This window comes from Euprymna scolopes, chromosome 19 (genome assembly GCF_053919585.1).
Source record: "Euprymna scolopes isolate OS-2025 chromosome 19, ASM5391958v1, whole genome shotgun sequence".
Lineage (NCBI taxonomy): Eukaryota > Metazoa > Mollusca > Cephalopoda > Sepiida > Sepiolidae > Euprymna > Euprymna scolopes.
In genome coordinates, this window is record NC_136500.1 from 59581925 (window position 1) to 59605823 (window position 23899).

At 31.2% G+C, this 23899-nt stretch overlaps 5 protein-coding genes and 1 pseudogene across 6 annotated transcripts; 3 read left to right on the plus strand and 3 right to left on the minus strand.

Moving 5' to 3' along the window:
* Positions 1-4335: 4335 nt before the first annotated feature.
* On the minus strand, positions 4336-4647 carry LOC145240235 (histone H4). The gene has a single exon (XM_080103816.1). The coding sequence runs from the start codon at positions 4645-4647 to the stop codon at positions 4336-4338; it is 312 nt and encodes a 103-aa protein (XP_079959942.1).
* A 308-nt stretch (positions 4648-4955) lies between these two features.
* On the plus strand, positions 4956-5366 carry LOC145240236 (histone H3). Its single transcript, XM_080103817.1, has one exon. The coding sequence runs from the start codon at positions 4956-4958 to the stop codon at positions 5364-5366; it is 411 nt and encodes a 136-aa protein (XP_079959943.1).
* An 8260-nt stretch (positions 5367-13626) lies between these two features.
* Positions 13627-14004, minus strand: LOC145240237 (histone H2A-like). Its single transcript, XM_080103818.1, has one exon. It carries the CDS (start codon positions 14002-14004, stop codon positions 13627-13629), a length of 378 nt encoding a protein of 125 aa, XP_079959944.1.
* Positions 14005-14241: 237 nt separating this feature from the next.
* Positions 14242-14703, plus strand: LOC145240152 (histone H2B, gonadal pseudogene; annotated as a pseudogene). Its single transcript, XR_013862494.1, has one exon. The product of XR_013862494.1 is annotated as a histone H2B, gonadal pseudogene (transcript).
* A 5534-nt stretch (positions 14704-20237) lies between these two features.
* LOC145240238 (histone H4) lies at positions 20238-20549 on the minus strand. Its single transcript, XM_080103819.1, has one exon. The coding sequence runs from the start codon at positions 20547-20549 to the stop codon at positions 20238-20240; it is 312 nt and encodes a 103-aa protein (XP_079959945.1).
* Positions 20550-20854: 305 nt separating this feature from the next.
* Positions 20855-21265, plus strand: LOC145240239 (histone H3). Its single transcript, XM_080103820.1, has one exon. The coding sequence runs from the start codon at positions 20855-20857 to the stop codon at positions 21263-21265; it is 411 nt and encodes a 136-aa protein (XP_079959946.1).
* Positions 21266-23899: the final 2634 nt, after the last annotated feature.

The window sequence follows — 23899 nt, forward strand, 5'->3', positions numbered from 1 at the left end:
TTTTAACAGTATTTTATCCGGTTTTTTATTTATAACATCTTTTTCCACACTTACCGTGTTAAAGAGAGAATAAGACGCCATCTTGAATGTTCCAATACATTGGTAAACACTGTATGGTTTTCGAGCTGAATAAACATGTTACATTGAATAAAAACACGAAAAATATATCCAGTTTGGTAGAAAAGTAACTTATCTTGCCTTTGATAACATTTATTTGTTATATATTTGTTTTTTGACAACTTTTTCGAATCTATGTGTACAGTAATACAAATCCATTTTTTCTAATGTGCGAATGTATTTTGATTGTCTTACCGAAGTTCAAATCTTAATTTCGGAGTTCAATTCTTGCATATCAAATATAATCGAAACAGACTTTAAAAAATTACACCCCTTGTAAAATCGACAGAAAAACTTAGTTTTTGTCCAAATAAATCGATTACAATTTTTAACTCATCGTCGAAATTTCAAACATTCGCTGCAAGTTTTTCTTGTGTTCACCTGAATCTAGACAGTTTTTCGAACCGCATAAACGTTTTAAAGTGAGTAAAGCCACAAAAACTTTATCAGATAGGTAGAAGAGTAACTTGTCTTTAATAACATTTATTTGTTATTTGAAAATTTTTCGTACCACGTGTATTGTAAAACAAATCCCCATTCTTTTATTTCTTATTTTGAAGTTTTTGTCGAGTCTTCAAAGAAATCGCGGCCATTTTTTCTTGTTCATCGGTAGCGTTCAATGTAGCTTGCTTTTCGAACAGAATAAACATTTTACAAAAACAATATTGAAATCTTATCCAGTTATAGAGAAAACGAACTTATCTTACATTTTCTAACATTTATTTGTTATATTTGTTTTCTGGCAACTTTTTTGTATCTGTGGATCGTAAAACAAATCCAAATGGGGTTACAATACTTGACTTAAAAAAAAAAAATGTTTTTGATAGTTTGTTGCGGACGTCATGTTGCCTATACTTCTGCATCATCCTATGTAATATTATATTACTAATATATACTTCATATATATATACATACGTACATGTGCTGTGTCATGCACACACAGGGGTCACAGAAAAATCATTTTATTTTTATTTCAATAGAATTTATTCATTTTAGTAGAAAGAAACGATATGTTAGAACGTAATGTCGCCGTAATTAAACTCTCCAAAATTACGAAAAATAATCGGTTAAAAAATAATTATCGATGAAAACAATTATTGAAAGAAAATTTACCTAATTGAGTTTTTAGTTATCTCCCGTCGATAAACCGGTTTAATTACAAAACAATGACTTCACTAATTATAATACTTACTATATTAAACAAAGGGACATAACTCTTGGGTCGTGTATAATAAACCGTCAAATTTTCTTTTAACGATCTTTAAAAATTGTCGGGTGCTTATTTATATTGAGATATATGCAAAATATTACAGTTCAAAATAGGAAAACGGTATACGAGGAAAACTTATCGGCAGGATTGCAGTTTACAGGGAAATCAAGGGACGCAACTCCTGCCAAACTAAAAAGGACGCAAACAGAATCACCGGGGGGCACCTGTTTCAATTTTTAAATTACGAATTTTAACCGAACCTACTACACGTGGAATAATATAACAAGTTTTAAGATTTCTTTTGAATAGTTCATTTCTTTCTAATTCCTTTGTTTTTTATTCGTTTTACTTCTAAATTATTTTCTTCTTTAATTTTTTGTTTTTACAATCTTTTATTCTTTACGTTTTTATTTTTTTTACCAAAATGAGAACTACTATCGTTGACCACGTTATGTCTACGACTGAAGTGGAAGAGCAGAAGTGGACCTATGAGCATTTGTATAATTTGCTGCCACCAAATAACGAGGTACAGTTACAAACAGCGGCCTCATTGGGACTCATACCGAATAGGAGTTTCTGCAGCTCGTGTGAGAGAGATCGAATTCTCTATAAAAACGGAGCCAAAGGGGATGGTTTTGCGTGGAAGTGTCCTGTCTGTAAGAAGGGTGGTTTGCCAAGGATGGGTTCCTTCTTACAGAGAAGTCATCTGACAATAAAGCAGATTTTAGTTATTTTGCTCAGTTGGAGCATGGAGATGCCGCAGATTAAAATTAAACAGGAAGCAAGTGTAAGTAACCATACAATCGTAGATTGGATGTCATTCATAAGAGAAGTCTGTGAACAGGACATGCTGGACCATCCCATCATGTTAGGTGGGAGAGACGAACATTCGACACCTAAAGAAGTGGAGGTGGATGAGTCATATTTTTTCCGACGAAAGTATAATAGGGGACGTGTGAGGAAGGGCGTTTGGCTTTTTGGCGCAGTGGAAAGAGGCTCGAATTTGTGCAATTTCGCAATAGTGGGAAATAGGGATCGAGATACCCTGTTTCCAATCATAAATTCATGGTGCCTGCCAGGAACAAGAATTATTTCTGACGGTTGGGCGGCTTACCAAGGACTTGATCGACTCGCTCAAGGAATTTATGAGCACGACACTGTCGTCCACGAAGACAACTTCGTTGATCCGTTGGACCCTTCAGTGCACACACAGACTATTGAAGGACTATGGTCACACGCCAAAAAACATATACGAAAGTTTGGGAATCGACAAAATATGTTCGGCTTGCATCTGATGGAATTTTTATGGCGAAAAAGAGAGAAGGGTGAATGTTTTCCATGAATCATCAGATGCATCCGCGAACAGTATTCGTTTTAAAAATTAACTGTTTAATAAAGTTCTATGTTCTTAAAATAATTCTATGTTCTTCAAATAATTCTTTCTTAAAATAATTCATAACTGTTTTTCGTTTTAAAAATTAACTGTTTAATAAAATTCTATGTTCTTCAAATAATTCTATGTTATTAAAATAATTCTTTCTTAAAATAATTTATAACTGTTTTATAAAGTTCTATGTTCTTCCTTTGTTAAAAAAATAACTTATTCAAACAGTTCATTTAAATTAACAAGAAAAAGAAAAATTGAAACAGGTGCCCCCCGGTGATTCTGTTTGCGTCCTTTTTAGTTTGGCAGGAGTTGCGTCCCTTGATTTCCCTGTAAACTGCAATCCTGCCAACTTATCTGTTGAAAATGTTAGTTTACATTAAAAAAAAAAAAAAAAATGACGGAAAAGTTTCTAGACGAATTTTAGCAATAAAAATGTCCGTAAATTAGTTTTTCAACTGACATATTTCGCATCTTTCTCAATAAAGTACCGATTTTATTTGTAAAAGTATTTTCCAGAGTGAACAATTTCAAAATGTGCACAAATCTCAGATCCATATTGTCACATTGACATTTACTGAGTGCTTCTCTACCAGTGTTTTGTTAAATGTTGAGGACTGATTTAAAAAAGGGCATTTATTTAACAGAAACGAAAAAATAGTAAGAAACAAAAAACAAAATGTTACCAAAGGCAAGATAAATTTTTTCCTTACCTGAATAGGATTTTGATGTTTTAACTTATTTTAAAGTATCTTTATTTAAAACATAAGTATTGCCTTGTTGATAAGTTGGAGCGAAAACAAGATGGCTGCATCTAATGGGTGGATTTCTATCACTACTGTTTAATTTTTTTTTTTTTCCAAACATTCATTTACCAAATAAACTCAGTGTTTATTAAAATAATATTGCTACTCAGAATTATTATGAGTTGGGCAGTTATAATAGAGAACGTTTGGTTTTGTAAGTGTTTATTAAAATGAAATCTGTAGAATTCACTTGTCACGTGAACCAAACTCCCATCAATATAACCACCTAAATATACTTTTAGTTAAAAATGAATTTACTTAATTGAATTCCCACCCCATTAAAAGACACCAACGATGATCAAAAAACATTAATCTATTAGATATAAAGAAATATATGCAATTTTATTATCATCATTCCTTTGTATTTTTTTTCAATTGCAGTCATTATCTTTGAGAACTGACAAAATTCCCCCACTTTGTTTTGAATATTTCACAGATAATTTAACTTAAATTCTTGCCTAAAAACAAAGTTATTTAAAATTATAGGATTTTTTTTCTTTTTGAGTGATATACCATATTTGCTCAAATATTGGAAGTTAGTACATGGGATTAATACTTTTGTTATAATTGTAAAATTATTTTTAAGTCTGAGGTTTTTAAACAGAATAGCTAATTATTCATGTCCGCAATGAAAACAAAATAAGCGAATTATACAGAATAATGAAAAACGGATTTTAAAAAAAAAATCCATCAAATTAGACGTTATGAAAAGATAAACGCATAAAAGTTAGATTTGGAAAAATACTTTTCGGAAAATGTTGGTGGCCCTGAAAAGGGCCGTTTGGTTTGGTTCGTTTTGTCTTGGGTCAAATAATGGTTTAACCTCCGAATCCGTAAAGGGTTCTTCCTTGTCTCTTCAGAGCGTAGACGACATCCATGGCGGTGACAGTCTTCCTCTTGGCGTGCTCGGTGTACGTGACGGCATCACGGATGACATTTTCAAGGAAAACCTTCAGGACACCACGAGTTTCTTCGTAGATCAGACCAGAGATACGTTTCACACCACCTCGACGGGCAAGACGACGGATAGCGGGTTTCGTGATACCCTGGATGTTATCACGAAGTACTTTACGATGACGCTTAGCGCCTCCTTTTCCTAAACCTTTTCCTCCCTTTCCGCGACCAGACATGTTGTTGTCAATTGAAGTAGTAGTATGAAAATACTAATGTACGGCGGACAACAAATCAAATTTACTATATATAGGTCTCCGCACAAAATCCGGCGGACCTAGTTGAAAGCACCCCACGTGATGCTTTATCACCAATGAGAATAAAGGGAAATATTTGAACATTTTGCGAGCACCGAACAAAGGAAAACTGAACGAGCACTTCAGAAAGTAGCAGCAGCAGCTGATAACAGCTCATATAAAAGCTGTAACGGTCGTCGGCTCGTGCGTAAAATTCATTTGGAAATCATTTGAATAATAAGTTCGTCGTAATGGCCCGTACTAAGCAGACCGCTCGTAAATCCACCGGAGGAAAAGCTCCTCGTAAACAGTTGGCTACCAAAGCGGCGCGTAAAAGTGCTCCAGCCACTGGTGGAGTGAAGAAACCCCATCGTTACAGGCCCGGTACTGTAGCTCTCCGTGAGATCAGACGTTATCAAAAATCCACTGAGCTTCTCATCAGGAAACTTCCCTTCCAACGTTTGGTTCGTGAAATCGCCCAAGACTTCAAGACCGATCTCCGTTTCCAGAGTTCTTCTGTGATGGCTCTTCAGGAGGCCAGTGAAGCTTACTTGGTTGGTCTTTTCGAAGACACCAACTTGTGTGCCATCCACGCCAAACGTGTCACCATCATGCCGAAGGACATCCAATTGGCTCGTCGTATCCGAGGCGAGAGAGCTTAAATTTATTATCTCTCTTCATATTCAAACGGCCCTTTTCAGGGCCACAAATTTATTATGAAAGTTTTTTCTTACTGTTGTAATTTAATGCGATTTTTATGTTTTATAAGTTTTCTATATTCTGTCATTGACTTTTTTTCAATGTGATTTTCCTCTTTAGGTGCGTTTATAAGTGAAACGACATTTTTCGACATCAATTGTTTTTAGGCAATTTATATCCGAAAAAGTTGTAAAAAAACAAAAAAACAAATAAATGTTATCAAAGGCAAATGGCGCCCAAGACAAAATAATATTAAAAATCCACCGAATAACATATATTGAGCGAGTTTCTAACAGTATTTTGTCTGCTTTTATAATTTTAACTCCCTTTCCCAGACATACCGTATCAATGAGAAAGTCGGGTGCCATTTTAATTTTCCAATACATCGGTAAACACTGTTTTTTTCGAGCTGAATTAACATATTACATTAAATAAAGACATCAAAAACATATCCAGTTAGGTAGAAAAGTAGCTTATCTTGCTTTGATAACATTTATTTGTTATATATTTGTTTTTTGACAACTTTTTCGAATCTGTGTACAGTAATACACACCATTATTTATTATTAAATTTATTGAATATTTCCTATGAGGTTTCACCGAGCATTAGATTGAATAGATTAGTAATAAACTGCAATTTAAAGTCATTATTATAAATACCTACAAAAAATGTTGATGTACAGTAAAACAAAACAACAGAACCATACCGTTAAAAGAATCTTATCAAAACTTTAAAAAGAACATATCACTCGAATGTCAGCTAGAGCATGAATTAATAACTCTCTAAATCCAAAGATAATCTGCATAAAATGACTCAAAGGGTTGATCTGCCGTACAATCCAACAAACGAACCTCATCATTTTTGTCCACTGAGATTCATTCGCAAATATTCTCTATTTATATACGTTATTACTATGTTTACTAAATTCAAATTTTATGTTTCTGTTCATTAGAAAACTATTATACTAATAAGAAAGATAAAGTATTTTAAAAATATTTTAATATAAACTGTGTAAAAAGAGTTTTCAAGCAAGAAAATAAAAATATTCCAATTATAGAAGAAATTGTAAATAAACTATTTAAAATATATTATCCCACCCAAAAAAAAGACATTTAAATAATAAAAAAAAAGTTTTATTTTATTATTTGTAATACAAACAAATATAAATTGCCAATTATCGTTTTTACAGTAAATTATTTTATGGCGAGATATATATCGTTGGAAATGTGTTTCTAATGTTATTTAATTATTAAAATAAAATCAACTTTCAATCAATAAAAATATTTAGAGCGACTCGAACACTTGTACTGAAGTAACAAAAATGTTGGCTTGTTGTTACTTGATCTAATATACAGGATAATTACGAACAACTGAAATGTGGAGAATGATGACTTGAATATCACTTTACCTTAAATAAAAATAAATGAATCTTTACTTGCAATAAAAGTTCGATAACTCCAAAATTATTTAACTAAGTTATTTCCCTTATATTTCCCAGATTATAAAACAGACAATATTATGACTATATTAGAGTTGTTGTGAAAAAAGAGTACGAAAGAATAATTTTGTGTGTATATTAAAGTTTTCTTTTCCGTTGAAATAAAATCTTTTTCATTTATAATTTATGAATAAAGTTAGTTGAAAGCTCGACAAATAAACAGAAATAAACATAAACGCATTAATTATAGACGAACTTATTGAATAAAAAGGATTTTAAAAAAATAATATTATCAAAGCTTCTTGCGCTAAAAAAAAATCTCTTCATTTTAGATTTCCGTATTCAATAAGAATTACATAAAAGATAAGTAAAAATAGATATTAGATAAAATACTACAGAATAACATGAATTATTTACAAATGTTATTTACTTTACAGATTGATATAGAATTTGGGGATGTGTAAAAAATGGTGCCCGAAAAACTCGTCCCGGGAAAACTTGTCTCCGGAAAGCCCGTGCCCGGAAAAATCCCCCCTTTTTGCTAGGTAAGAAAAATGATCCCTTATTGAATAAATATCGATTGAAAACACATTTTATTATCGTTATTGAAGGAGATATTGTTTCTAAAAGAGACTATGCACCCCCATAATATTTTTAAAAATTATTTTTAACTCTTGTTTAAAAAAAAAATAAGATACGAAAAACGAAACCAAATATTTATTTTAAAAAATACTCTAGTTTTAACACTTTTTGTGTCATTAAGAAACAAAAATAAAGAAAGAAAACACGTATTATCAAAGTAAGCAATTATTTTATTTAGAAGAATTAATTCAGTTAAATAATTCTTGTGTTATTACAAAATAACAAAAAAAGAAAACACGGTCTTATTTTGGTACGGCGTTGAAATAATAACGTTACTATTTCGAAAGCAATTCTTAACATGGGGAGGAGGGGGTATCGTTTGAAAGTCATTTCGGGGTCACTTGTGCAGTACTTAAAAATATACATATTTATATTCTTTTGTGGGTGGGGGAGGCTCGTTTTAAAACTACATCTACCTCAGTATTTTCTTTAATTTTCAGACATTTTTTTGTTAAAAATTATTTACTAAGTAATGTCGAGTGAGTGCGACATTACTTGTTATTTCTTTTTAACTAAATAAACTCTTTAAAATAAGTTTAAACACCAAAAACTTACAAAGCTAGGTAGAAAACGAAAACTAAAAAAAATCAATTAAATTTTTTTTAAAACAATAAACATGTAAAAATATTTTTAAAAATATTATGGGTTGTGCATTATTACCTAAAAATATACAAATTTCTTTTTTTTTTATTGGGGGGGTCTCGTTTTAACACCTTAATATTTTCTTTAATTTGCTATTTTTGAGCAATTATCCCCCTAAGACGTGATCCTCTTCTGTCGGGCATTATTGTTCATAAGTAACACCCGACATTACTTTTTTTTTAAACTAAATAAACTCTTTAAAATAAGTTGAAAGACCAAAAACTTTCAAAGCTAGGTAGAAAACGAAAACTTAGAAAAATTGATTTAATTTTTTTAAAACAACAATAAACAAGTAAAAATATTTTAAAAAAATATTATGGGATGTGTATTCTCTTTTAAAGACAATATCTTCTTCAAGAACGGTTATAAAATGTGTTTTAAATCTATGTTTATTCAATAAGGGACCAGTTTTCCTACTTAGCAAAAGGGGGCGAGTTTTCCGAAATTCCAAAAAAAAATGGTTGCTATGAAATGTATTTAATCAACAATTATGTTTTGATAAAATTGATATTTTTCTGGATAGTGCAAAAAATATTTTAGAATGAAAATCCAATAACATGCAGCAAATATGAGTTTATTAATATTTCTATGGAAATAGTGTCCATTATATTTAAAATAAAAAAGAACCCAAATGAGATAAATTAATAAGTACCAATAAATGCTCTGAAAGTAATATTGTGCTACATAGTTCAATAATAATAATGTAAGAGACAAACTTTAATTTACTTTGTCCTGCTTCATTTGAATGCTCCTTTACTATGTAAAATTTCATTCACTTTTTTTTGTGGAGGGAGGAATGGGTTAAAAACCATTCACTTCGAAATTACTACGCGTTCTTTTCTCACACCATTACAACAATAATCATATATTATTATAATAATATGTGAAAACGATGCTACATCAAACTGTGGCCAGTCATATATTCTTTTCCGAGTTGCCAGATGGTTTTTTTTATAAGCGAGAATTAATGAATTTGGCTTCTTTTTTTTTTTACATTTTAACCTCTAAAAGTTATTTGGCCTTTTCCATTAATTAAGAAAGGAACAAGCAGAATATTATATAAATAGGATTTTGAAGATTGAATCGTTTAGTCATTAAATCATTGGTTGAATAAAATCGTCATAAAACCATTATTTAAGCCATTAAGATTAATGTAATGTTTTAATCTCTATAAAATATATAAATACTTGAAATCTTGTAATATTTGCGAATTTGTCAAGTATTTCAAAAGCCAAAAAACGACCTATTTAACTGTTTAAATGCTTACAAGTCTTGTATTCCATCTTTGTCCATATTATTCCATTAGCTTTATTTACTTTGTATTTTAGATCAAGTGACAGCAATTAATTATATTATTTGTAGTTATTTATTATGCGTTAGCCAGTCGTGATAATAAAAAAGCGTTTTTTTTTTGTTTTGTTTTTTTTTCTCAAAAGAATATTTATGCGAAATTAGTTTTTACCGGTACTTCAAAATGTAATCGTAACAATCTATTGTATAATTAATATTTCTGATGAAACTTTAGTAAAAAAAAAAAAAAAAAAAAAAAAAAGACGATGTTATAAGTGATAAAACACATAATTCCATACTTTTAATCTACCACTAACCCTAAGTTCGGGTTTTAATAGAAAAATAAAATCTGGAAAGGATGCGTGTGACGGGTTTGTTAAAGTGAATTTCGCTTAAAATATTTAAAAGTCATATATAACTATGGAATTAAAAAAAAAAAATACTAGCGGATAATTGTATACAAGTTTTTACTTCAGTCGATGTATGCGCGAGTTTCATCATGCGACAATTACAGATTCATGAAGTCATTTGTGAACGGTGTGACATACGTTATAAGTATGAGATATTATTTAGTTAAGTTAGAATCAAACGGTGAAAAATAAATGTTATATTGAGATATAAACAGTTTGTAGTGAAGAGAGATGCGATTCGATCGAACGCCTAACAGTGATTGGTTTGAATAGCGACCATCTTTATTTCATTATTAAAATATTATTGAAATAATCAGCTTTCAGTTAATCATTTATTTCACAACTCAGGACAGTGGGGAGACTTGTCACTTAAAATGGCGTAACAAAACTTGACTGCAAATTATAGGACGATATTGTGTTGTTTCCACTTGATCAAATATGCTGCATAAATAATTCCAAACAACTGAAATATGGAGAATGATGATTTTAATGTCACACGATCTCAAGTAAAAAATGATTACAGATAATGTAACATGTAAAGTTCAAGTTCAATAACTCTAAATTAATTTAACTAAGTTATCTCCCTTGTATTAAAATTAAATTTGAGACAGTAAAAGTTTAAAGAAGACTTCCCCTCGCTTGATCTCTTTTTCCAGAAATTCAAATCATTTTTATTAGAATAAATTATTTTATGACCAGTCGTTGAAAATGTTATTTAATTATTGAAATAAACAGCAATTTATTTCAGAGCTCTAGTCAGTGGGGAGATTTTGTACTCAAACTGAAGTAACAATAATTGACTGCAAATTATAGAATGATGTTTGCTTGTTGCCACTTGATCATAACATGCAAAATAATGACAACTAAAATGTGGAGAATGATGATTTTAATGTCACTTGATCTCAAGTAAAAATGATTACATGTGAAGTCCGATCTCCCTTGTATTAATTATTCAAACTGAGACAGTAGTAGCCTAAAAAAACTTGCTGTCACATGATCTCTCATGAGAAATAAATAAAAAAAGAGTATTTTTTAACAATAACTACAGGTGTATGTATCAAAGTTTAAATAAAATTATTTGAAAATGTTAACTTTACAGATTGATACGTTCGTTTGACAGAATTCGGGGAAAAACATCAATAGATCAAATAAACACCGCATATATATCCTATTTCATGAAATAGGTTTGTATGTGTATGTATATTTACGTATTGAGGTGTGTGATTGACCTATTGGATACCATCGTGGCCTTTGAATCGTCAATATAGACATGCCCTGATCGTTTACTGACTAACACTTGGTAAAAGTATGAACCAGCAATATCGGTCATTTTTTTACTAAAGACAACAAAAGGAAAACGTTTTCAAAAAACTAGATTACAAATAAATGTTAACGTGAAATTTATTGGGTGGGTTTCTATCAGTATTTTGTTGAATTCACTACTGAGCAATTATACAGACTTCAAAAGATATGACACTCTCGTTTCGGCCATTTTTCTTTTCTAGTTCTCCCGTAACATTGAACACTTTTTTTCCGAAATTTTTAATCGCTTCAAAATAAATTAAGCCACAATCAAAATAGGTAGAAGAATAACAAGGTTTTACTGTACACATAGATTCGATTAAAAAACAAATATATAACAAATAAATGTTATCAAAGGCAAGAAGTGGATAATTTTCTAGCGTGTTTATTTAATGTAACATGTTTATTCGGCTCGTAAAACATACAGTGGTTACCGATGTATTGGAAAATTAAAAATGGCGCTTGATTCTCTTTGACACGGTAAGTTTAGGAAAAAGAGTTGAAAATAAAATAATATACAAAATACTGTTATAAACCCACCAAAAATATGCCAGCCTATGTCACGTTAACACATATTGAGCGAGTTTCTAACCGTATTTTGTGTAGTTTTTTATTTTTAATTCCTTTTCCCAAACTTATCGTGTCAAAGAGAGAGAGAGTCGGGCGCCATTTGCAATTTTCTAATACATCGGTAAACACTATGTTTCTCGAGCTGAATAAACATGTTACATTAAATAAAAACATTAGAAAACTATCCACTTAGGTAGAAAAGTAACTTATCTCGCCTTTGATAACATTTATTTATGTATTTGTTTTTTGACAACTTTTTCGAATCTATGTGTACAGTAATACAAGCTCTAATAACTTATCTTGCCTTTGATAATATTGATTTGATTTATCATTGTTTTTTTTTTTTTGTTTTTTTTTACCACGTTTCCGTTTTGTTATTTCTAGTGAAAAAAAAAAAAATAAAAATTGATTCCCGCTTCAAATATTTATAATATTGCTTAAAAACAGTGTGGTATTTATTTACGTAGTTTGTCTCAAAGAAAACTAAATTATTTGCAACGCTGTTATTTGTTCACGAACTTTTTTGCGATTAAACCACTTTAATCAATTGGTTGGTACTGGTCGCGATTTGAGTTCCCTGCCGAACACCATAAAAAACACTAACTTCTCCCTACGCATTAGCAAAGGACATGTTTTAGTTGCCATAGTAACTCAACGATCATGAATTTTTATCGACTTTTTATAAGTTTTACTGTTTATGAATATTGAAATAAAAGAAATTACTACACATTTATTAATAATATCTCACTTTTATCGACTTTTTTTTTTACTGTTTTACTGTTTATGTGTCACTTTTATCGACTTTTTCTTTTCTTTTTTAAATAGTATTTTCTTTTTAAATGACGACGTTTTTACTGTTTATGAATATTGAAAGAAAAATAATTACTAAACATTTATTAATAAAAAAAATGGGTGCTAGTGCACTTATGATCCGCGCTGTATTTTAAATCGTATTTCTAAGTTTAATTAATGTTTTTTTTTTATTCAATTGTAAGGTTAAAGTAGAGAATAGGTACAAAACACCCTCCCCATGTTAAGAATGGCTTTTTAAATAATAAAAAAACATTAAACCTTAATTAAACTTAGAAAAACGATTTAAAATATAGCGCGGATCATAAGTGCACTAGCACCCATTTTTTTTTTTTTAGTAGTAATTATTTTTCTTTTAATATTCATAAACAGTAAAAACGTCGTCATTTAAAAAGAAAATGCTATTTAAAAAAGAAAAGAAAAAGTCGATAAAAGTGATTAAAAACAAAGGCGATAAAAGTGAGATATTATTAATAAATGTGTAGTAATTTCTTTTATTTCAATATTCATAAACAGTAAAACTTATAAAAAGTCGATAAAAATTCATGATCGTTTATTTACTATGGCAACTAACACATGTCCTTTGCTAATGCGTAGGGAGAAGTCAGTGTTTTTTATGGTGTCCGGCAGGGAACTCAAATCGCGACCAGTACCAATTGGTTTATCGTTCAACTTCTGGGACTATTTTAAGTTAAAAAGAAATCGAAATGAGTATTTATAATTATATTATAAATATGATGTTGATTAAAAGTCTGTAGTTTCACGTTTGCCACTGGGAGCAGTTAATGCAAGTAGGTTATGGAGAAACACAACAAAAAATCTCTTTAGACAGAATAAGCGAAATCAAAAGAAGATGGCGACTGACTTTAACCGCGTCGTATGACAAGACATTTCAATTTACTTCAAACGAAATTCAAATGATGGGGCTAAATTTTATATTAAATCTACTGAAGGTGCGTAAAATAATAAATGCAAAAAAAAAAATAATAATACTTCATAAATAATCGCAGAAGTCAGAAATAAAAAATCGCATTAAGTAAGATTGACGAAAAACATTTCGGGAAAATGTTGGTGGCCCTGAAAAGGGCCGTTTGTGTTGTGTCAAGGAAATAAGAGAATTTACTTGGCAGCTTTCTGGGTCTTCTTGGGAAGAAGTACAGCTTGGATGTTGGGAAGGACACCGCCCTGGGCAATGGTCACTCCGGCCAAGAATTTGTTTAATTCTTCGTCATTACGGATGGCCAATTGCAAGTGACGGGGAATGATTCTGGATTTCTTGTTGTCTCTCGCAGCATTTCCAGCCAACTCGAGAACCTCAGCGGCCAAATATTCCATGACGGCAGCCAAATAGACGGGTGCACCTGCACCAATTCTCTCCGAATAGTTACCCTTGCGGAGGAGACGATGGATACGACCAACGGGGAATTGAAGTCCGGCACGGGATGAACGAGTCTTGCTCTTTCCCTTGGCTTTACCTCCTTTACCACGACCAGACATCTTTAGGTTTTGCTGTTCTTTCAAAAAAGCTCAAACGACTTTAATTTACAAAACGCACGCAACTTGCCTTAAATACGCGTAGATCGGCTCCGGCCAACTGCTGATTATTTTACCGCTCACACAACGGCGTTCTTTTGTCTGTTTTAAGTGCTTTCACAAGTTGTGTAGTTTTGTTGCTAGTTTCTGACCAATCAAATACGAGAGATTTGAGAGAGAAAATTTTGATTGTTGCTGGGAGCCGGCGTGTTTCGTATAAAAAGGAAAGGGAAGACGTTGCCTTTATCATTTCTAATTTGTCGAAATGGCTCCCCCCACTGAAGTTAGCAAGAAAGGCGCTAAGAAAGCCGGTAAGGCTAAACCTGCCCGTGATGGCAAGAAAAAGAGAAAGAAGAGGAAGGAAAGTTATTCCATCTACATTTACAAAGTAATGAAACAAGTTCATCCTGACACTGGAATTTCTAGCAAAGCCATGTCTATTATGAACAGTTTTGTTAACGATCTTTTTGAGAGAATCGCTAATGAAGCCAGCCGTCTGTCCCATTACAGCAAGAAAAGAACACTTAGCAGCCGTGAGGTCCAGACCGCTGTCCGTCTCCTTCTCCCTGGTGAGTTGGCTAAACATGCTGTCTCTGAGGGAACCAAAGCTGTCACCAAGTACACCAGCGCCAAGTAAAAAGCGTTTTCTTCAAAAGAAAAAAATTCCCAAAACGGCCCTTTTCAGGGCCAAACATTTTTTCACGAATGTTTCTTCACTTTCTATATTTTAATGCGATTATTCACTGTTTAGATTTCATAGATATCCCCATCTCTTTCTATGGCGTAAATATTACTTATTTCTATATAATGTATATTTGTAGAAGATTAGGGAAAGACAGTCTTAAATTATATTTGTAATTTTTATTTGTGAACTTGTAAATTTGTTTAAGTCAATCTTAATACAAATTTTTGCATTTCTTTCAATGTTTTTATTTAAATTTATATTTTTTTCCAGCTTTCTTATTCCTTATCCGTACAATCACATTATGATATGCATCTAAATATTACCTGAAATATTTTTGTTTTGTTTTTTAACGTGCATTCATTTAACGTCTGAAATTTTAAAAAATAAAGCTCTTAAATAATTTAAATAATAAAAAAAAAGCTATTACGTAATCAATACCAAGCAAGTAACCAACTTTAAAAGTTTTTAAAAGATAAATTATACAAATTCTAAATGAATTGTTTTTTCCGGTTTGTATTACTGTACACATAGATTCGAAAAAGTTGTCAGAAAACAAATATATAACAAATAAATGTTATCAAAGGAAGATAAGTTACTTTTCTGCCAAACTGTTTTTATTCAATGAAAACATATTTATTCAGCTCGAAAAACATACAGTCTTTACCGATGTATTCGAAAATTCAAGATGGCGTCTCGCACCCTCTTTAACACCGTAAGTATGGAAAAAGGTGTTATAAATAAAAAAAACTATGCAAAATACTATTAAAAACCCACCGAACCTATGTCACGGTAACATATATTGAGCGAGTTTTTAACAGTATTTTATCCGGTTTTTTATTTATAACATCTTTTTCCACACTTACCGTGTTAAAGAGAGAATAAGACGCCATCTTGAATGTTCCAATACATTGGTAAACACTGTATGGTTTTCGAGCTGAATAAACATGTTACATTGAATAAAAACACGAAAAATATATCCAGTTTGGTAGAAAAGTAACTTATCTTGCCTTTGATAACATTTATTTGTTATATATTTGTTTTTTGACAACTTTTTCGAATCTATGTGTACAGTAATACAAATCCATTTTTTCTAATGTGCGAATGTATTTTGATTGTCTTACCGAAGTTCAAATCTTAATTTCGGAGTTCAATTCTTGCATATCAAATATAATCGAAACAGACTTTAAAAAATTACACCCCTTGTAAAATCGACAGAAAAACTTAGTTTTTGTCCAAATAAATCGATTACAATTTTTAACTCATCGTCGAAATTTCAAACATTCGCTGCAAGTTTTTCTTGTGTTCACCTGAATCTAGACAGTTTTTCGAACCGCATAAACGTTTTAAAGTGAGTAAAGCCACAAAAACTTTATCAGATAGGTAGAAGAGTAACTTGTCTTTAATAACATTTATTTGTTATTTGAAAATTTTTCGTACCACGTGTATTGTAAAACAAATCCCCATTCTTTTATTTCTTATTTTGAAGTTTTTGTCGAGTCTTCAAAGAAATCGCGGCCATTTTTTCTTGTTCATCGGTAGCGTTCAATGTAGCTTGCTTTTCGAACAGAATAAACATTTTACAAAAACAATATTGAAATCTTATCCAGTTATAGAGAAAACGAACTTATCTTACATTTTCTAACATTTATTTGTTATATTTGTTTTCTGGCAACTTTTTTGTATCTGTGGATCGTAAAACAAATCCAAATGGGGTTACAATACTTGACTTTAAAAAAAAAATGTTTTTGATAGTTTGTTGCGGACGTCATGTTGCCTATACTTCTGCATCATCCTATGTAATATTATATTACTAATATATACTTCATATATATATACATACGTACATGTGCTGTGTCATGCACACACAGGGGTCACAGAAAAATCATTTTATTTTTATTTCAATAGAATTTATTCATTTTACATTTTTTTTTTTTTTTACCTTATTAATTTTGTTCGGGTTTATTTTCTATGAAATTTAAATGTATGCTGCGTATTTGTTTATTAGAATTTCATTTTTTCGATGTGAGAGAGAATATATATATATATATATATATATATATATATATATATATATATATATATATATATATATATATATATATATATATATATATATATATATTCCGTTTTCGAGAATCAGGAAAATCATTTCAAGGCACAATTTCCCGTCATTTTTGTAGCAAAATGTAAGGATATGTAGTAATTCTTTTTTTGACTTTGCTTGCAAATATTTCGACACGAGTTTTTCATGGTTTGTTTTTAAAATTTGAAGTTTACTACATATTTATTTAGTAGAAAGAAGCGATATGTTAGAACGTAATGTCGCCGTAATTAAACTCTCCAAAATTACGAAAAATAATCGGTTAAAAAATAATTATCGATGAAAACAATTATTGAAAGAAAATTTACCTAATTGAGTTTTTAGTTATCTCCCGTCGATAAACCGGTTTAATTACAAAACAATGACTTCACTAATTATAATACTTACTATATTAAACAAAGGGACATAACTCTTGGGTCGTGTATAATAAACCGTCAAATTTTCTTTTAACGATCTTTAAAAATTGTCGGGTGCTTATTTATATTGAGATATATGCAAAATATTACAGTTCAAAATAGGAAAACGGTATACGAGGAAAACTTATCGGCAGGATTGCAGTTTACAGGGAAATCAAGGGACGCAACTCCTGCCAAACTAAAAAGGACGCAAACAGAATCACCGGGGGGCACCTGTTTCAATTTTTAAATTACGAATTTTAACCGAACCTACTACACGTGGAATAATATAACAAGTTTTAAGATTTCTTTTGAATAGTTCATTTCTTTCTAATTCCTTTGTTTTTTATTCGTTTTACTTCTAAATTATTTTCTTCTTTAATTTTTTGTTTTTACAATCTTTTATTCTTTACGTTTTTATTTTTTTTACCAAAATGAGAACTACTATCGTTGACCACGTTATGTCTACGACTGAAGTGGAAGAGCAGAAGTGGACCTATGAGCATTTGTATAATTTGCTGCCACCAAATAACGAGGTACAGTTACAAACAGCGGCCTCATTGGGACTCATACCGAATAGGAGTTTCTGCAGCTCGTGTGAGAGAGATCGAATTCTCTATAAAAACGGAGCCAAAGGGGATGGTTTTGCGTGGAAGTGTCCTGTCTGTAAGAAGGGTGGTTTGCCAAGGATGGGTTCCTTCTTACAGAGAAGTCATCTGACAATAAAGCAGATTTTAGTTATTTTGCTCAGTTGGAGCATGGAGATGCCGCAGATTAAAATTAAACAGGAAGCAAGTGTAAGTAACCATACAATCGTAGATTGGATGTCATTCATAAGAGAAGTCTGTGAACAGGACATGCTGGACCATCCCATCATGTTAGGTGGGAGAGACGAACATTCGACACCTAAAGAAGTGGAGGTGGATGAGTCATATTTTTTCCGACGAAAGTATAATAGGGGACGTGTGAGGAAGGGCGTTTGGCTTTTTGGCGCAGTGGAAAGAGGCTCGAATTTGTGCAATTTCGCAATAGTGGGAAATAGGGATCGAGATACCCTGTTTCCAATCATAAATTCATGGTGCCTGCCAGGAACAAGAATTATTTCTGACGGTTGGGCGGCTTACCAAGGACTTGATCGACTCGCTCAAGGAATTTATGAGCACGACACTGTCGTCCACGAAGACAACTTCGTTGATCCGTTGGACCCTTCAGTGCACACACAGACTATTGAAGGACTATGGTCACACGCCAAAAAACATATACGAAAGTTTGGGAATCGACAAAATATGTTCGGCTTGCATCTGATGGAATTTTTATGGCGAAAAAGAGAGAAGGGTGAATGTTTTCCATGAATCATCAGATGCATCCGCGAACAGTATTCGTTTTAAAAATTAACTGTTTAATAAAGTTCTATGTTCTTAAAATAATTCTATGTTCTTCAAATAATTCTTTCTTAAAATAATTCATAACTGTTTTTCGTTTTAAAAATTAACTGTTTAATAAAATTCTATGTTCTTCAAATAATTCTATGTTATTAAAATAATTCTTTCTTAAAATAATTTATAACTGTTTTATAAAGTTCTATGTTCTTCCTTTGTTAAAAAAATAACTTATTCAAACAGTTCATTTAAATTAACAAGAAAAAGAAAAATTGAAACAGGTGCCCCCCGGTGATTCTGTTTGCGTCCTTTTTAGTTTGGCAGGAGTTGCGTCCCTTGATTTCCCTGTAAACTGCAATCCTGCCAACTTATCTGTTGAAAATGTTAGTTTACATTAAAAAAAAAAAAAAAATGACGGAAAAGTTTCTAGACGAATTTTAGCAATAAAAATGTCCGTAAATTAGTTTTTCAACTGACATATTTCGCATCTTTCTCAATAAAGTACCGATTTTATTTGTAAAAGTATTTTCCAGAGTGAACAATTTCAAAATGTGCACAAATCTCAGATCCATATTGTCACATTGACATTTACTGAGTGCTTCTCTACCAGTGTTTTGTTAAATGTTGAGGACTGATTTAAAAAAGGGCATTTATTTAACAGAAACGAAAAAATAGTAAGAAACAAAAAACAAAATGTTACCAAAGGCAAGATAAATTTTTTCCTTACCTGAATAGGATTTTGATGTTTTAACTTATTTTAAAGTATCTTTATTTAAAACATAAGTATTGCCTTGTTGATAAGTTGGAGCGAAAACAAGATGGCTGCATCTAATGGGTGGATTTCTATCACTACTGTTTAATTTTTTTTTTTTCCAAACATTCATTTACCAAATAAACTCAGTGTTTATTAAAATAATATTGCTACTCAGAATTATTATGAGTTGGGCAGTTATAATAGAGAACGTTTGGTTTTGTAAGTGTTTATTAAAATGAAATCTGTAGAATTCACTTGTCACGTGAACCAAACTCCCATCAATATAACCACCTAAATATACTTTTAGTTAAAAATGAATTTACTTAATTGAATTCCCACCCCATTAAAAGACACCAACGATGATCAAAAAACATTAATCTATTAGATATAAAGAAATATATGCAATTTTATTATCATCATTCCTTTGTATTTTTTTTCAATTGCAGTCATTATCTTTGAGAACTGACAAAATTCCCCCACTTTGTTTTGAATATTTCACAGATAATTTAACTTAAATTCTTGCCTAAAAACAAAGTTATTTAAAATTATAGGATTTTTTTTCTTTTTGAGTGATATACCATATTTGCTCAAATATTGGAAGTTAGTACATGGGATTAATACTTTTGTTATAATTGTAAAATTATTTTTAAGTCTGAGGTTTTTAAACAGAATAGCTAATTATTCATGTCCGCAATGAAAACAAAATAAGCGAATTATACAGAATAATGAAAAACGGATTTAAAAAAAAAAATCCATCAAATTAGACGTTATGAAAAGATAAACGCATAAAAGTTAGATTTGGAAAAATACTTTTCGGAAAATGTTGGTGGCCCTGAAAAGGGCCGTTTGGTTTGGTTCGTTTTGTCTTGGGTCAAATAATGGTTTAACCTCCGAATCCGTAAAGGGTTCTTCCTTGTCTCTTCAGAGCGTAGACGACATCCATGGCGGTGACAGTCTTCCTCTTGGCGTGCTCGGTGTACGTGACGGCATCACGGATGACATTTTCAAGGAAAACCTTCAGGACACCACGAGTTTCTTCGTAGATCAGACCAGAGATACGTTTCACACCACCTCGACGGGCAAGACGACGGATAGCGGGTTTCGTGATACCCTGGATGTTATCACGAAGTACTTTACGATGACGCTTAGCGCCTCCTTTTCCTAAACCTTTTCCTCCCTTTCCGCGACCAGACATGTTGTTGTCAATTGAAGTAGTAGTATGAAAATACTAATGTACGGCGGACAACAAATCAAATTTACTATATATAGGTCTCCGCACAAAATTCGGCGGACCTAGTTGAAAGCACCCCACGTGATGCTTTATCACCAATGAGAATAAAGGGAAATATTTGAACATTTTGCGAGCACCGAACAAAGGAAAACTGAACGAGCACGTCAGAAAGTAGCAGCAGCTGATAACAGCTCATATAAAAGCTGTAACGGTCGTCGGCTCGTGCGTAAAATTCATTTGGAAATCATTTGAATAATAAGTTCGTCGTAATGGCCCGTACTAAGCAGACCGCTCGTAAATCCACCGGAGGAAAAGCTCCTCGTAAACAGTTGGCTACCAAAGCGGCGCGTAAAAGTGCTCCAGCCACTGGTGGAGTGAAGAAACCCCATCGTTACAGGCCCGGTACTGTAGCTCTCCGTGAGATCAGACGTTATCAAAAATCCACTGAGCTTCTCATCAGGAAACTTCCCTTCCAACGTTTGGTTCGTGAAATCGCCCAAGACTTCAAGACCGATCTCCGTTTCCAGAGTTCTTCTGTGATGGCTCTTCAGGAGGCCAGTGAAGCTTACTTGGTTGGTCTTTTCGAAGACACCAACTTGTGTGCCATCCACGCCAAACGTGTCACCATCATGCCGAAGGACATCCAATTGGCTCGTCGTATCCGAGGCGAGAGAGCTTAAATTTATTATCTCTCTTCATATTCAAACGGCCCTTTTCAGGGCCACAAATTTATTATGAAAGTTTTTTCTTACTGTTGTAATTTAATGCGATTTTTATGTTTTATAAGTTTTCTATATTCTGTCATTGACTTTTTTTCAATGTGATTTTCCTCTTTAGGTGCGTTTATAAGTGAAACGACATTTTTCGACATCAATTGTTTTTAGGCAATTTATATCCGAAAAAGTTGTAAAAAAACAAAAAAACAAATAAATGTTATCAAAGGCAAATGGCGCCCAAGACAAAATAATATTAAAAATCCACCGAATAACATATATTGAGCGAGTTTCTAACAGTATTTTGTCTGCTTTTATAATTTTAACTCCCTTTCCCAGACATACCGTATCAATGAGAAAGTCGGGTGCCATTTTAATTTTCCAATACATCGGTAAACACTGTTTTTTTCGAGCTGAATTAACATATTACATTAAATAAAGACATCAAAAACATATCCAGTTAGGTAGAAAAGTAGCTTATCTTGCTTTGATAACATTTATTTGTTATATATTTGTTTTTTGACAACTTTTTCGAATCTGTGTACAGTAATACACACCATTATTTATTATTAAATTTATTGAATATTTCCTATGAGGTTTCACCGAGCATTAGATTGAATAGATTAGTAATAAACTGCAATTTAAAGTCATTATTATAAATACCTACAAAAAATGTTGATGTACAGTAAAACAAAACAACAGAACCATACCGTTAAAAGAATCTTATCAAAACTTTAAAAAGAACATATCACTCGAATGTCAGCTAGAGCATGAATTAATAACTCTCTAAATCCAAAGATAATCTGCATAAAATGACTCAAAGGGTTGATCTGCCGTACAATCCAACAAACGAACCTCATCATTTTTGTCCACTGAGATTCATTCGCAAATATTCTCTATTTATATACGTTATTACTATGTTTACTAAATTCAAATTTTATGTTTCTGTTCATTAGAAAACTATTATACTAATAAGAAAGATAAAGTATTTTAAAAATATTTTAATATAAACTGTGTAAAAAGAGTTTTCAAGCAAGAAAATAAAAATATTCCAATTATAGAAGAAATTGTAAATAAACTATTTAAAATATATTATCCCACCCAAAAAAAAGACATTTAAATAATAAAAAAAAAGTTTTATTTTATTATTTGTAATACAAACAAATATAAATTGCCAATTATCGTTTTTACAGTAAATTATTTTATGGCGAGATATATATCGTTGGAAATGTGTTTCTAATGTTATTTAATTATTAAAATAAAATCAACTTTCAATCAATAAAAATATTTAGAGTTCGACTCGAACACTTGTACTGAAGTAACAAAAATGTTGGCTTGTTGTTACTTGATCTAATATACAGGATAATTACGAACAACTGAAATGTGGAGAATGATGACTTGAATATCACTTTACCTTAAATAAAAATAAATGAATCTTTACTTGCAATAAAAGTTCGATAACTCCAAAATTATTTAACTAAGTTATTTCCCTTATATTTCCCAGATTATAAAACAGACAATATTATGACTATATTAGAGTTGTTGTGAAAAAAGAGTACGAAAGAATAATTTTGTGTGTATATTAAAGTTTTCTTTTCCGTTGAAATAAAATCTTTTTCATTTATAATTTATGAATAAAGTTAGTTGAAAGCTCGACAAATAAACAGAAATAAACATAAACGCATTAATTATAGACGAACTTATTGAATAAAAAGGATTTTAAAAAAATAATATTATCAAAGCTTCTTGCGCTAAAAAAAAATCTCTTCATTTTAGATTTCCGTATTCAATAAGAATTACATAAAAGATAAGTAAAAATAGATATTAGATAAAATACTACAGAATAACATGAATTATTTACAAATGTTATTTACTTTACAGATTGATATAGAATTTGGGGATGTGTAAAAAATGGTGCCCGAAAAACTCGTCCCGGGAAAACTTGTCTCCGGAAAGCCCGTGCCCGGAAAAATCCCCCCTTTTTGCTAGGTAAGAAAAATGATCCCTTATTGAATAAATATCGATTGAAAACACATTTTATTATCGTTATTGAAGGAGATATTGTTTCTAAAAGAGACTATGCACCCCCATAATATTTTTAAAAATTATTTTTAACTCTTGTTTAAAAAAAAAATAAGATACGAAAAACGAAACCAAATATTTATTTTAAAAAATACTCTAGTTTTAACACTTTTTGTGTCATTAAGAAACAAAAATAAAGAAAGAAAACACGTATTATCAAAGTAAGCAATTATTTTATTTAGAAGAATTAATTCAGTTAAATAATTCTTGTGTTATTACAAAATAACAAAAAAAAGAAAACACGGTCTTATTTTGGTACGGCGTTGAAATAATAACGTTACTATTTCGAAAGCAATTCTTAACATGGGGAGGAGGGGGTATCGTTTGAAAGTCATTTCGGGGTCACTTGTGCAGTACTTAAAAATATACATATTTATATTCTTTTGTGGGTGGGGGAGGCTCGTTTTAAAACTACATCTACCTCAGTATTTTCTTTAATTTTCAGACATTTTTTTGTTAAAAATTATTTACTAAGTAATGTCGAGTGAGTGCGACATTACTTGTTATTTCTTTTTAACT

Bases quoted from the DNA above. Each gene is read 5' to 3' on its own strand.
- LOC145240238 (XM_080103819.1), bottom strand. From the start codon at position 20,549: ATGTCTGGTCGCGGAAAGGGAGGAAAAGGTTTAGGAAAAGGAGGCGCT.
- LOC145240235 (XM_080103816.1), bottom strand. From the start codon at position 4,647: ATGTCTGGTCGCGGAAAGGGAGGAAAAGGTTTAGGAAAAGGAGGCGCT.
- LOC145240236 (XM_080103817.1), top strand. From the start codon at position 4,956: ATGGCCCGTACTAAGCAGACCGCTCGTAAATCCACCGGAGGAAAAGCT.
- LOC145240239 (XM_080103820.1), top strand. From the start codon at position 20,855: ATGGCCCGTACTAAGCAGACCGCTCGTAAATCCACCGGAGGAAAAGCT.
- LOC145240237 (XM_080103818.1), bottom strand. From the start codon at position 14,004: ATGTCTGGTCGTGGTAAAGGAGGTAAAGCCAAGGGAAAGAGCAAGACT.